General features: G+C 43.2%; 1 protein-coding gene across 1 annotated transcript in view; it reads left to right on the top strand.

Annotated features, from left to right (window-relative positions):
* The window catches only part of efcc1 (EF-hand and coiled-coil domain containing 1), a 34,346-nt gene extending 24,987 nt beyond the window's left edge, over positions 1-9,359 (top strand). Inside the window, exons 4-9 of the mRNA XM_037678549.1 lie at positions 863-1,008; positions 6,318-6,453; positions 6,551-6,707; positions 7,912-8,070; positions 9,056-9,125; positions 9,209-9,359. Coding sequence (XP_037534477.1) covers positions 863-1,008; positions 6,318-6,453; positions 6,551-6,707; positions 7,912-8,070; positions 9,056-9,125; positions 9,209-9,333 — 793 coding nt within the window. The 3' untranslated portion in view covers positions 9,334-9,359. The remainder of the gene's footprint in view (positions 1-862; positions 1,009-6,317; positions 6,454-6,550; positions 6,708-7,911; positions 8,071-9,055; positions 9,126-9,208) is intronic.
* The last annotated feature ends 3,829 nt before the right edge of the window (positions 9,360-13,188 follow it).

Below are 13,188 nucleotides of genomic sequence, written 5' to 3'. Positions count from 1 at the left end.
ACTGTTAGCAGCACGGTACTGTTAGCAGCATGGTTCTGTTAGCAGCACGGTACTGTTAGCAGCATGGTTCTGTTAGCAGCATTGTACTGTTAGCAGCATGGTACTGTTAGTAGCATGGTACTGTTAGCAGCATGGTTCTGTTAGCAGCATGGTACTGTTAGCAGCACGGTACTGTTAGCAGCATGGTACTGTTAGCAGCATGGTTCTGTTAGCAGCATGGTACTGTTAGCAGCATGGTTCTGTTAGCAGCATTGTACTGTTAGCAGTATGGTACTGTTAGTAACATGGTACTGTTAGCAGCATGGTTCTGTTAGCAGCATTGTACTGTTAGCAGCATGGTACTGTTAGCAGCATGGTATTGGTAGCAGTATGGTACTGTTAGCAGTATGGTTCTGTTAGCAGTATGGTACTGTTAGCAGCATGGTTCTGTTAGCAGCATGGTTCTGTTAGCAGCATGGTACTGTTAGCAGCATGGTACTGTTAGCAGCATGGTTCTGTTAGCAGCATGGTACTGTTAGCAGTATGGTACTGTTAGCAGCATGGTTCTGTTAGCAGCATGGTACTGTTAGCAGTATGGTACTGTTAGCAGTATGGTACTGTTAGCAGCATGATACTGTTAGCAGTATGGTTCTGTTAGCAGCATGGTACTGTTAGCAGCATGATACTGTTAGCAGTATGGTTCTGTTAGCAGCATGATACTGTTAGCAGCATGATACTGTTAGCAGCATGGTACTGTTAGCAGCATGATACTGTTAGCAGCATGCAGTACAATATGAAATGTCAATGAATAAAAGTTATTCATGTAGCATTTCTTAAAAATAAACTGGATGTTTTATAGTGAGCTCACAGACTTCTCTTTCAGGTCAGAAGTTTCCAAATCTGAGCTGTTGAGCAGCTGTGGGTCAGCGCAGCAGCCTTGTGTCCACAGCCGGAGCCAGAGATGCTGCCTGGACTCTCAACATGGCCGCTGTTCCCCAGCAGGACGCACCATGACAACCCCGGACAAGAGTGAGGCTTTTGTTGCTTTAATTCAACTCAATTCAGTTTATTTATATAGCGCCAAATCACAACAGAAGTCATCTCAGGGAACAATATAGAAACATTCACATACAAAAAAATTCAGTTATTTATCTGAGGAGCCAGCAGATTGCTTTGAGTTTTCACTTTATCTCCGTCTCCCATCCTAGAAACTAGAGTTAATGTTAGCCATGTTTGTGCTTTTGTTTCATAATTTGGACGTAAGCATGAGAACCAAGGCTCCCTTCACAACAGGTGAAAACTAAATTACATTGTAAAGTATCCCAGGACATCCTTTTAAGAGATTAATAATCTCAATGGATTTATTTCCTGGTAAAATGAAGGTTTAAATAAAAGTTTTAAAAGTCAGCCAGAACATCTTTTGCAGGGTGTTGAGTGTGTTAAGAACATAGTGGGTTCGCCCGTTGTGGAGCGAAGAGGGGGGAATTGGAAATACCCTCTGTCCGTCCGTGCATGTTGTGAGCATGATAACTTGAAAAAAGGTGTGATACAAACATCCATTTTGGTGGATACATCTAGGCAAAAGACAGGTCTATCAAATAAAAGTTTAAAAATTTGGTTGCCACGTCAAAATTCAAGATGGTCACCACTAGGACTGGGCGATATGGACCAAAATTAATATCTTGATATATTTTTATTTCCGTAAAGTAGTAACAAAATATATTTCTGATTCAAAGCTTTGTCCCAGTTGTCACACAGTTTAACAAAGTTGTAACTGTACAAAATAAATGTCTTAAAAATAACGTTTTTTCCTGCATAACAAAACCAAAAACACAGCTGTGCCCTTAAAATTTAAACGGAGCACACACAGAGCAAACAATGAAATCTGACTTGCTTTTTACAAAGTCTGATTCTAATGAACCTTTATTAACCTTTATTAACAAAGCTGTTGGAAAGCCCACATTGTTGTGTAGTTGTTTACAGAGCTCCGTTCTCTTTGGTTATCGCTCGTTTCTTTCTGAATTTAAAAGTTTCCATGCTCTTGAATGCACCGCTCTGTGTAAACAATAGTGATGTTCAATACCAGGATTTTCTGTTCCGATACGAGACCCGGTAAATTCATGAGTATCGGTGGTATCGATGCCGATACTGATAATTTTTACAAATACGCCTAATGTGTCAGTTAACCCTAAAAAAAGCAGTGTATTAAAATTAAAGCTGCATAAAGAATACAAGACAAAGTCATTTATTTATTTTAAACTGAGGAGTCTGTTGGTGCAGTGGCCTCATTTAGTCTGAGCTTATAACAAACAGGACATCAGACAAAATATGTGAAAATGGTTTTTCAAGCAATAAAAATAAAAATAATAAAACTCTTAAAATAAATTATTAAATATCTATTAAATATTGAGATATGTTTAAGATAATATGTTATATTTTTGTAGTGTATATTTTTCAGAGTTCACCAAGGCTGTTTAATCTCCATTGCTCTGTATAATCTGACGACACCTGCTCCATGTAATCCACTTTAAATGATCAGTTCTTTATGAAACCTTACCTGAATAAATCTGGGCTTTTTGCCCATGTGAGATTATCTCAGTGATACACACATTACTACACACTGAACTCATGCAACTATTTATTGAAGCATGAATTTATTGTGTTAATTATTTCATAACCATATGTTTTAATTTGAACAACTCCAACTGCAGCAGTTCTTGGCGCAGCTTGAAGCTCCACATTTCATGTGCCTGGAGAGTCCTGCAGCCCTGAGGGACTCCTCCAGAGCAGCAGCACCTGACTCTCCTCCTCTGTCCACCTCATCACTGCCTCATGTTCTGTGTTGTGATTTAACCGGAAGTGTTTTACAAGGTTTGTTGTGTTGCTGCAGCTCTTTACAGATTCTCCACAAACCTCACAAATCACTTCTTGGTTGTTTCTGGAGCTGAAGTAGCTTCACACATGACTCTGTTGAACTCCGCCGCTGTGTCTACAGACTGACAGACTGACGAGCAGCGTGCCGCTCCGCTGCAAGAGTCCTCCAATGCAAGAGTTGGGGGTTCAACTCAACCAGCAGTCACATGCCGGAGTGTCCATGGGCAAGACATTGAACCCCTCGTTGCCTCCAATGTGTGTCCCATCGGTGTATGAATGTGATAAAGCTCTGATTAGTCTCTTTAGAATGATTTGTTCAATTAGTTTTGTAGAGATCTAGTATAGAGCTGTATGAATGGGTAAATGAGACACAGATTGTTGTAAAGAGCTTTGAGTATCTTGAAATAAGATAGAAAGCCGCTATATAAGTACAGTCCATTTATCATAAGTAACTGGATCAAACGGCCGTTCGAAATAAAACGCGTCATGTAAACGCCCCGTTCGGGTTGTTTTTTTAATTCAGCGTGATCCAAAATAATTTTCGATCAGAACGAAACAAGTGGTTTACACAGATTCATAACCTGAACGGTGTCCATGTAAACGCGTGATCAGTTCATTTTTTCTGATCGGGAAAAACTGACCTGACTGCGCATGTGCGACCTATGTTATTTCCGCCTGGCTAATGCTAATAATATTAGCGTGTCGGGGAAGCAAAACTTGTCGGTGAGCGACTCAACATTTCTACTAGAAACTTTGAAAGAGCTCAAAATGATCTGTATCACCTGTAGCTCAGTCAGGGAGTGCAGCAACGTCTCCACCATCATTAAAACCTGTAACGGGTCCGTTTTGGGTGCTCAGGTTTGTTTACGTTCATCCCGGAAGTAGAACTTCTTCTTCTGTGTTTTTTTTAAGGAGAGTTTACCACTCTGCACACGTCAGTACTGCTGTTCAGAACAAAACCCGCTGCATGTAAACGCTCGTCATGAACAGATTGTGTCCATGTAAACAATACATTTGAATTATTTAATCTGAAAACATTTCAATCCGGTCAAAAAACTTTGCGCATGTAAACATAGCTTATATCATTTAATATCGATAAACTCTCATTTTATATTGCGTTTTAAATCATCTCGATATTTTAAATATATCGATATATCGCCCAGCCCTAGTCCCTCGCTACTTTGCGGTTCATTTATCGCGGATTCTCTCAATTGCAGTATTTCAAAATAAGATGGGACCTCCTGCACCTCTGTGCAGCCCATACTGCAGGATAAGCTTCCTGCTGCAGCTGATCAGCTGTTCTCCGTGCAGAGTGGTAAAGTGGGTGTGGCCAAGAGCGCCTGCAGGTGGCTGAGAGCAGTGGATGCAGAGAGATTAAATCATGACATTCTGTGCTGTTTTACAGTGTTTAGAGTTTAGAAACATTGTTTAGAATATTGCAATAGTGTGTGGAAAGGGTTTAAACACCATAATCTTCTTATTATTATTCTTTTGGATTTTCTCTCTTTAGTGGTTGCCACAGCGAGTCGTCCTCCTCCATCTCACTCTGTCCTCTGCATCTGTCCTCACTCCAACTACCTCCATGTCCTCTCTAACTGCATCAATATCTCCTCTTTGACCTTCCTCTTTGTCTTTTTCCTGCAGCTGCATTTCTAACATCCTTCTACCAATATACCACTGTCCCTCCTCTGGACATGCCCAAACCACTGTCCCTCCTCTGCACATGTCCAAACCATCTCAGTGTGTCCTCTCTAACTTTATCTCCCAGTTGTTCAACCTGTGCTGTACCTCTGATGATCTCATTCCTAATCTTATCCATCCTTGTCTCTCCTAAGAAGAACCTCAACATCTTCATTTCTGCCACTTCCAGTTCTGTCTCCTGTCTTTTTGTCAGTGCCACTGTCTCCAGACCATATAATATAGCTGGTCTCACCAATGACTTGTAAACTTTCCTTTGACCTTTGCTGACACCCCAACAATTTTCAGTCAGGTCATCTGGACAGTTTCTTTTTTTTTGTGCTGAAACGTTTCACCTTTTATCCAGAAGGCTTCATCAGTCAAGGAAACACACAACACAAAACTGATTCTTCCCCCAACAGCTTACTCCAAAGTGGAACAAACCAGTTACTGTATGATGGTGCTAAGATGCTCTCTTTCGTACACCCCCTCCTCCGGCACCGGCCCTCTTCCTCATCGACAGTCATGTCAAACTGGTTCAAGACCAACAAAGTCCATGCTCAATAATCCAGGTATACAATCCAATACAAGAAACATCCAAGAAACTGTCCAGATGACCTGACTGATATACCTGGATTATTGAGCATGGACTTAGTTGGTTTTGAACCAGTTTGACATGACTGTCGATGAGGAAGAGGGCCGGCGCCGGAGGAGGGGGTGTACGAAAGAGAACATCTTAGCACCATCATACAGTAACTGGTTTGTTCCACTTTGGAGTAAGCTGTTGGGGGAAGAATCAGTTGTGTGTTTCCTTGACTGATGAAGCCTTTTGGATGGAAGGAGAAACGTTTCAGCACAAAAAAAAAGAAACTGTCCAGAGAACCTGATTGAAAATTGTTAGATTGTATACCTGGATTATTGAGCATGAACTTTGTTGACACCCTTTTGTCACAAATCACTCCTGAAACTTTTCTCCATCCACTCCATCCTGCCTGGACTCTCTTCTTCACCTCTTTTCCACACTTCCCATTTTCCTGGACAGTGGACCCCAAGTCCTTGAAGTCCTGCACCTTTGTGACCTCTGCTCCTTGTAGCCTCACTGTTCCACCTCCTCCCTCTCATTCACACACATGTAGTGAACTAAGCCTCTGTTGCTTGACTCCTCCATTGCACCTGGTGGTAGATAAAATGGCTCCGTCTGTGCTGCCCTGTACAAGCAAAAATAAAACCCTCCCCTGTTCTTCTACAGTGGAACTCCTCCCCATTTAACACCTGGCACCAAAAACATTGTTTACTTACATTCTCTGTTCAATTTCAGTCCAGAAAAACACTCATCTCCAAATCAAACCAGCTTCCTTTATGTCCTTACATATAGTCATGTGTCTAAATGTCTTCAAACAGGGTTGATACCAAACAAATTCAAAATGGCCACCACAGCTAATCTACATTAGCCAACTCAAAAATGGCTGTCAACCAGTCAGTTTGATATTTAGTGCTTGTAGCTAATGGTTATCCTCATCACATTTTCTGACAATATTGCAGGACGATCATGCATAATGTTAATTAGCATGATATAACTCCATTCCTTCTTAGCATTCAACAACTGTTATTTAAAAGTTAGCAGGTGATTTGGCTTTTTATAAAAACTACTAGGTCTTTAATTGTATATGTCTCAGGAGGTGTTGTATCATTATCAGTCCGATTATTAGACGTATGCTGCAATAAAACCAAGAGAAAGTACCAACTCAAGTGCAGCACTAATGTTGTTAGTGTGTTGTGTTGTGTAGTGGAGGAGCAGTTGTTTCGGTCCGTGGAGGGCCAGGCATCCTCAGATGAAGAGGAGGACAAGTGGACCAGAGCTCAACAGAAGCAGGTAGACGAGGTGAAGAGGATCCTAACCAGACTGTCCTGCTGCAGTGAAAGGTGCAGCACTTCTGCTCTTTATAAAGTCACAGTGAACAACATGTGGCCTTCACGTGCACCACAACACTCGTCTGTGCTCTGATGTGTTCTCCACCAGGTGTGATAACAGAGCCTTCAACAAGTTCATGTCCAACTTTGACAGCTCGAGAAGCGAAGAGAGCCACAGTGCTGTGGTGGAGCTCCTGGAGAGGGTGACCAGGTTGCACAGGCAGCTGGAGCTGAAGGAAAGCCAGGCCGAAATGGACACAGACCAGGTACAAACCACCTCCGACCTCCAGCACGCTCCACAACACCTCAAGGTTCTGCCTGGCTTCACTGTCCTACACAGATTACCTAGATTACAGAGATTGTTATGACAGTTGAAAGTGAAGGTCTCCAAAGGCCAAACCACCGAAGGTACGAACCTGCTGTTTAACTCTGAGCCTGAAACCTTGCTCTGTGTATGGAGGCTGAGTACATACTGGTTATTGTTACATTTTCAGGGTCTCACTGGTGTTAGAGAAGCCAGCTGTGGAGCCACATGTGGCTCTTTGAAGTGGCTTCTTGTAACTTTAATAACATGAACCTGCATGATTTTATAACTTACAATAGAAAACAATATTTTTTACGTTCTGTGTATAACATTTCTGTGACAGTGTTATAAACAGGTTAGGCTGCTGGCGTGGACTCAGTTTATGAACAGACATTAGTCATATCAGTCATTATAAACGACTGCATGCGCAGCTTCCCAATGGTTTCTGACATGAAGGGCAGCGGGTGATATGCATTTCAAGAGTTCGTCCATGTCCCATGGACCAAGCAGACTGGTTTTTGCTTGAAACTATAGTTCTTAGTGGTTTCAGAAAATGGCTTCTGTTAAAAATGGTTTGAATTACGCAGATGATCTCTTACTGTATATATTGTATTATAAAGTTGAGGTGGTTCATCTGATCTGAATGCCTCCTGGACGCCTCTCTTTAGAGGGTTTCCAGGCACGTCCCACTGGTAGGAGGCCCTGGGGAAGACCCAGAACTCTCTGGAGGGATGGTGTATCTTCTCTGAGCTGGGAGCAACTCCAGGTCCCCAGGAGGAGCTGGAGAGTGTCACTTGGGGGAGGGAGGTCTGTGTTTCTCTCCTGGACCTGTTGTTTCCACGATCTGACTACAGATAAACGGTAGAAGATGGAGATGGCTTAAATCTACCGTATATTCTAAAGGCCTAAATAGTCTAATTTAGGTCCTGTTAATTAAAACTCTTTGTAGGATTGTTATTGTTTACACTGTTGAAACACCCAGTTCTTGTTTCAAGACACTATTTCAAGGAATAATTCAGACATTACTATATCAGATATTAATCTATCACTGTGTCTCGAAAATAAAGTAAGAAAAGACTTAACTGGGTTAAAATGAACCACAGTGGAAGACCATCATCAGTCACTGTATTTTATTTTGAAAGGGTTTTTGCATATTGTTTTTCCAGATGAAGAACTTCCTGATGCAGGAGCTGCAGCAGAAAGCTGAGGAGACGGAGCTGCTCCAAGTGGAGCTGCAGATGCTGGAGACAGAGAGGGTCCGTCTGACTCTGGTTGAAGAAAAACTTGTGGACATCCTGCAGCTTCTGCAGCAGCTCAGAGACGTGGTTAGTGACGTTTGTGGGAAAGATTGTTGTACCTGAAACTCTTTAATAGACAAGTTCTCTCTCTCACACACACACACATAAAAAGAAACAAACAAACAAAAAAACTAACCTCTGAGCTCATCTGTCCACTTCACTTCAAAGTCTGGTCTACCAGAGACCTGGGATCTTGAGGGGTCTGTTCAGTATCTCAGCTGTTCCCAGAACTCAGCTCTACTCGACAGAGATCTCTTCCTGGGATCTGTTGGAGCCACTCTTCCAGTTTGGGGGGTCATATCATGAAATGCTCCAATGACCACTGGAACTATTGACGCTTTGACTCTCCACAACTTCTGCATTTCCTCTTTCAGTCCCTGGTATTACTTCTCAAAGTATCTCAGCCCTGCCATTCTCCACCACACTTGGTGATGTCTCCCAGTTTGACTGGTGGACCTCCAGTCCATAAATGTCACAAATCTTCCTGTTTATGTGCAAAGAGAATGACGTCCACATCAATGTGAAGAAGACAAAAGAGATGATTGTGGACTTGAGAAGGAACAAACACACCTACACCCCCTGAACATAAGAGGATCTGTGGTGGAAGTGGTCTCCAGCTACAAGTACTCACTTACAGCTCACACATACTGTAACCATCAGTTGCAATCACAGCCATCTTTTTTGGTGATGCCTTTAATGACTTTGTGCTTTGAACACTCTACAGCTTACTCTGGAGTCATGTTTTTAGTGCTTTGAAATCTGTTTGCAGCTTTTGACACAGATAATTATCAAATCCTCCTTGCATGCCGGGTCCAAACTGTAATTTGTAATTGATCGTCACTTTTCTGTCGAAGTTTTTCTGATTTGCATTTTGTAACCCTAACAGTTTGACAGTGAGCTAATTACCAGTGTTCATCATACACTTGTCAACGTTTATGAGCTAACAAGCAAGTTTTCCCACAGAGCTTGTTAATTACATTAGAGTGAATGAAAATAACTCTCTCTTTTTCAGAACATCTCACGGAGGTCTCTGGGGAAAATTCTGATCAGCACTTTGGAGTCTGGCAGCAACCCACAGCATGGTTAGTGGAGCTCTCCCAGCCTATAAGATCCTAACCAACACTGTGAAATGTAGAGTTCAGATCACGTGCTGTGTTCCACCCAGGCAAAGCCCACATTCTGGAGGTGCTCAATGCTCTTTACCATGAGCTGGTTGCCTGTGAGATTCTGTCTGCTGGTGGGCCTCTGGAGAGGACGCAGAGTCAGCCGACACTCATCATCTCATGTTGAACAAGACTGCCTCCACCTGGACTCGCCACGCCGAAGCATCTTCTCCAGGGCGCTAAAACAACGTCACATTCCAAGCTAAAGGATGTGTTTTATACTGGAGTGTTTATGGTCCTCTTGGTTCTTTGAAGTGATGTTAACCTTCAGCTCAAGTGTATTATATCAGTGAAACGTTGCTTTTCACACAGTGCTATAGATTTTTTTTATTGTACAAATCCTTTTCAAAGGACTATTTTTTCTTCTTCTTTTTTTAAATATTTTTCCCCAATGTGAATGAATTAAAATAAGGTCAACTTAAAGAAGCTCAGGTACTAGAGGAGCAGTGAGGCTTTCGTCCAGGTCGTGGAACTGTACCAGGTCCGTTTTGTGGATCATGTTTCCTGAGACGTCCTGTGGTTGGTGCTGCAGAGCTGTGTCCACATTTATGGCACAAAGTCGAGCTTGTTTCTGGTGCAGGTCGGACTCTGTCAGGTCTGCCCCCAGTCTCTGGTCCTGTTTGGGGTTTTCAATGACAGGACCTTGAGGTTTAGTCATAAAGGATGTCTTATTAGACCATTATCTTCTGAGTGCACTGCGACGGTTTGCAATGAGCTGAGGGTCAGTTTCACCATGTCTGAGACGTGGCCCTAAACCCAATGCTCCGTTTGGGTTGGGGAAAAATCTTTGCCTCAAACAGAGTTCTGACACCTGGAGATATTTTTCACAAGTGATGGATGGGCAGTGTGGCCTCATTCAGAGTATGAGGGCGTAGCTTGTGTCCATTGTGGTGAAAAAGGAGCTGAGCTGAACGGCGAAGCTCAGTTTACTGGTCCATCTGTACTCCAACCCTCATCTTTGGTCATAATATAGGATCATGACATCTTTGTTGACCTGGAAACCTCTTCAGATGCCCCAGAACTGGAGGGTCTTCCTGGGAGAGGGATGTCTGGGTTTTCTTCCTGGACCTGTGCACTCTGTGAACTGACCATAGATAAGAGGCAACAAATGAAAGGATTTGCTGGGATTAAATGTCCCATGGTGGCACGGTGGGGCAGTAGGTAGAGCTGCCGCCTCTCAGCGAGAAGGTTGCTGGTTCAAATCCCAGCCGGGGACCTTTCTGGGTGGAGTTTGCATGTTATGTCTGTGCATGTGGGTTTTCTCCGGGTACTCCAGTTTCCTCCCACAGACCAAAAACATGCATGTTAGACTGATGGTAACTCTAAATTATCTCTAGGTGAGAGAGAGAGAATGGTTGTTTGTCTCTATGTGTCCCTGTGATGGACTGGACACCTGTCCAGGATGTCCCTGTGATGGACTGGAGACCTGTCCAGGGTGTCCCTGTGATGGACTGGACACCTGTCCAGGGTGACCTTGTGATGGACTGGAGACCTGTCATGGGTGTCCCTGTGATGGACTGGACACCTGTCCAGGATGTCCCTGTGATGGACTGGAGACCTGTCCAGGGTGTCCGTGTGATAGACTAGAGACCTGTCCAGGGTGTCCCTGTGATGGACTGGACACCTGTCCAGGTTGTCCCTGTGATGGACTGGATACCTGTCCCCTGCTTCTTATACAGTGATGGCTGGATATGGGCACCAGTGACCCCCGTGATAAAGTTAATGGACGGATGGATTACAAAGAAATTGATCATTCATCCTCAGAGAGACGTGATGTTTAAAATTCTGTTGGTGACTCTTTACTTGCCTGGTCTCGCAGGATATCAACTATTGTGTATCTAACTGTATTTATGAGGTTACTTGTCCCTTAACACAACCTGGACTAATAAAAAGTCACTTCCAGACTGTTAATAAAAAATATTTTTGTTAAATCAAAATCTTGATGTCATTTCTTTAGCTTTAAACCATCCCATACAGTTTGTGTCACCGAATAAACATTTTAAATGAACTATCCAATAAAAGAGAACCAGCTCCTCTTCCTCATAAAGCCTTACAGCACGGTGAAGGCACCCACGGACAATGCACTGGCAGATGATCGTGTTTTGCCTGTTCCTGCACGTGCATGTGTTTAACAGACTATCTTCAACCAGCGGACGGAGTTTAAAGAAACTCAGAAAGTAATCACTGCACATTAACCCTTGGAGTTTACCCCAAACAAGATGGCCTCCACAGCTAAACAAGCTTAGTAAACACAAAAACAGCTTATTTGGTGTGGAACAAAATAATAGTGACCGAGACTCTGAGCACCAACACGTTTTATGTATGATGCCATTTACAAGATTTAAACAAAACTGGATAACTGTCCTGTGTCAGCTTAAGATGGTTTGGGTTTCAAAGTGGCATGAAAGGTGGCGGGCAATGTGCACTGTTTAAGGAAAGCTGGGTCTTAAATTCTGTTTTAGGATTTCCTACCATTAACTGATTTATTTTACCCTGTATGTCAAACTTAAGGCCCGTAACATCTGTAACACTTTTATCTGAACTCTTTGATCTTTACACAGCACGGTGGCACAACTGGTAGAGCTGCTGCCTCTCAGCGAGCAGGTCCCCGGTTCAAATCCCGGTCCAGGGGTCTTTCTGGGTGGAGTTTGCATGTTCTCTCTGTGCATGCGTGGGTTTCCTCCCACAGACCAAAAACATGCACGTTAGGCTGATTGGTAACTAAATTGTCCCTAGGTGTGAGAGTGAATGGTTGTTTGTCTCTATGTGTCCCTGTGATGGACTGGAGACCTGTCCAGGGTGTCCCCCGCCCCTCGCACAGTGCTTTCTGGACATGGGCACCGGCGACCCCCGTGACCCAAAATGGAAGAAGCGGGTAAAAGATGATAGATGTTTGATCTTTTTTATATGCATTATAAGCAGCATGTAGGCATACAACACAAATCCCAGAATGCACTGGATCAGCTTAGCTGCCCCTCCCTTCTGCTTCATGCCTAAAAATCACATCTAAGCTACCAGAGTGACACATGAACCACCAAACTTATATTTTATTATATACTTATACAAATCGATCAAAAATAATTCTGATTGTTAACATGGGACAACTAAGCATTAATGAAAGGTTTCCATCCATTATCTTTACCCGCTTCTATATGGGTCACAGGGTCACTGGTACCCATATCTAATGGTGGTACACCTTGGACTGGTCTCAGGTTCATCACAGGGACACAAACAAGAACCACCACTCACTCTCTCTCTCTCTCACCTAGGGACAATTTAGAGTTACCAATCAGTCTAACATGCATGTTTTTGGTCTGTGGGAGGAAACCAAAGTACCGATGGGACACACATCGGAGGCAAAGAGGGGTTCAGTGTCTTGCCCAGGGACACTTTGGCATGTGACTGCTGGTGGATTCGAACCCCCAACTGTTGCATTGGAGGACGACTGCTCTAACCACTCAGCCACAGCCGCCCCCAAGGTTTTGTCATTATTGTTTTTAAAATCTTTAAAATAGGTCCAGCCGCTGCTACAGTCCGAGAAATTGCAAATGGTGGATCAAAGTTTTGAAAAGTTTTTTGAAGGATCCAGTGACTCCGCCCCCAACCAATAAATTCAATTCAATTCAGTTTATTTATATAGCGTCAAATCACAGCAAAGTTGTCTCAGGGCACGTTACAGGAACATTCACATAAAAGCCAGTAAGTAAAGTTCTCTATCTAAGGAATCCAGCAGACAAGTTGAATCTTGGCTTCGTTGCAGTCTCCCATCCTGAGCAAGCACAGTGGAGACAGTGGAAAGAAAAACTCCCTTTTAACAGGAAGAAACCTCCAGCAGAACCAGCTCAGGACAAGAGACCATCTGCTTTGACCGGCTGGTTGAGAGGACAGGAAGGAGAGACAGACAAACACAGAATGGTAGGTCCAGGTGTAGGTCCAGGTCCAGGTATAGGTCCAGGTATAGGTCCAGGTCCAGGTATAGGTC

The sequence above is a fragment of the Nematolebias whitei genome, chromosome 7 (genome assembly GCF_014905685.2).
Source record: "Nematolebias whitei isolate Nwh7 chromosome 7, NemWhi1, whole genome shotgun sequence".
Taxonomy (NCBI): Eukaryota; Metazoa; Chordata; class Actinopteri; order Cyprinodontiformes; family Rivulidae; genus Nematolebias; species Nematolebias whitei.
The sequence above is the reverse complement of the archived record's forward strand: the minus strand, read 5'-3'. Positions and strand labels throughout refer to the sequence as shown.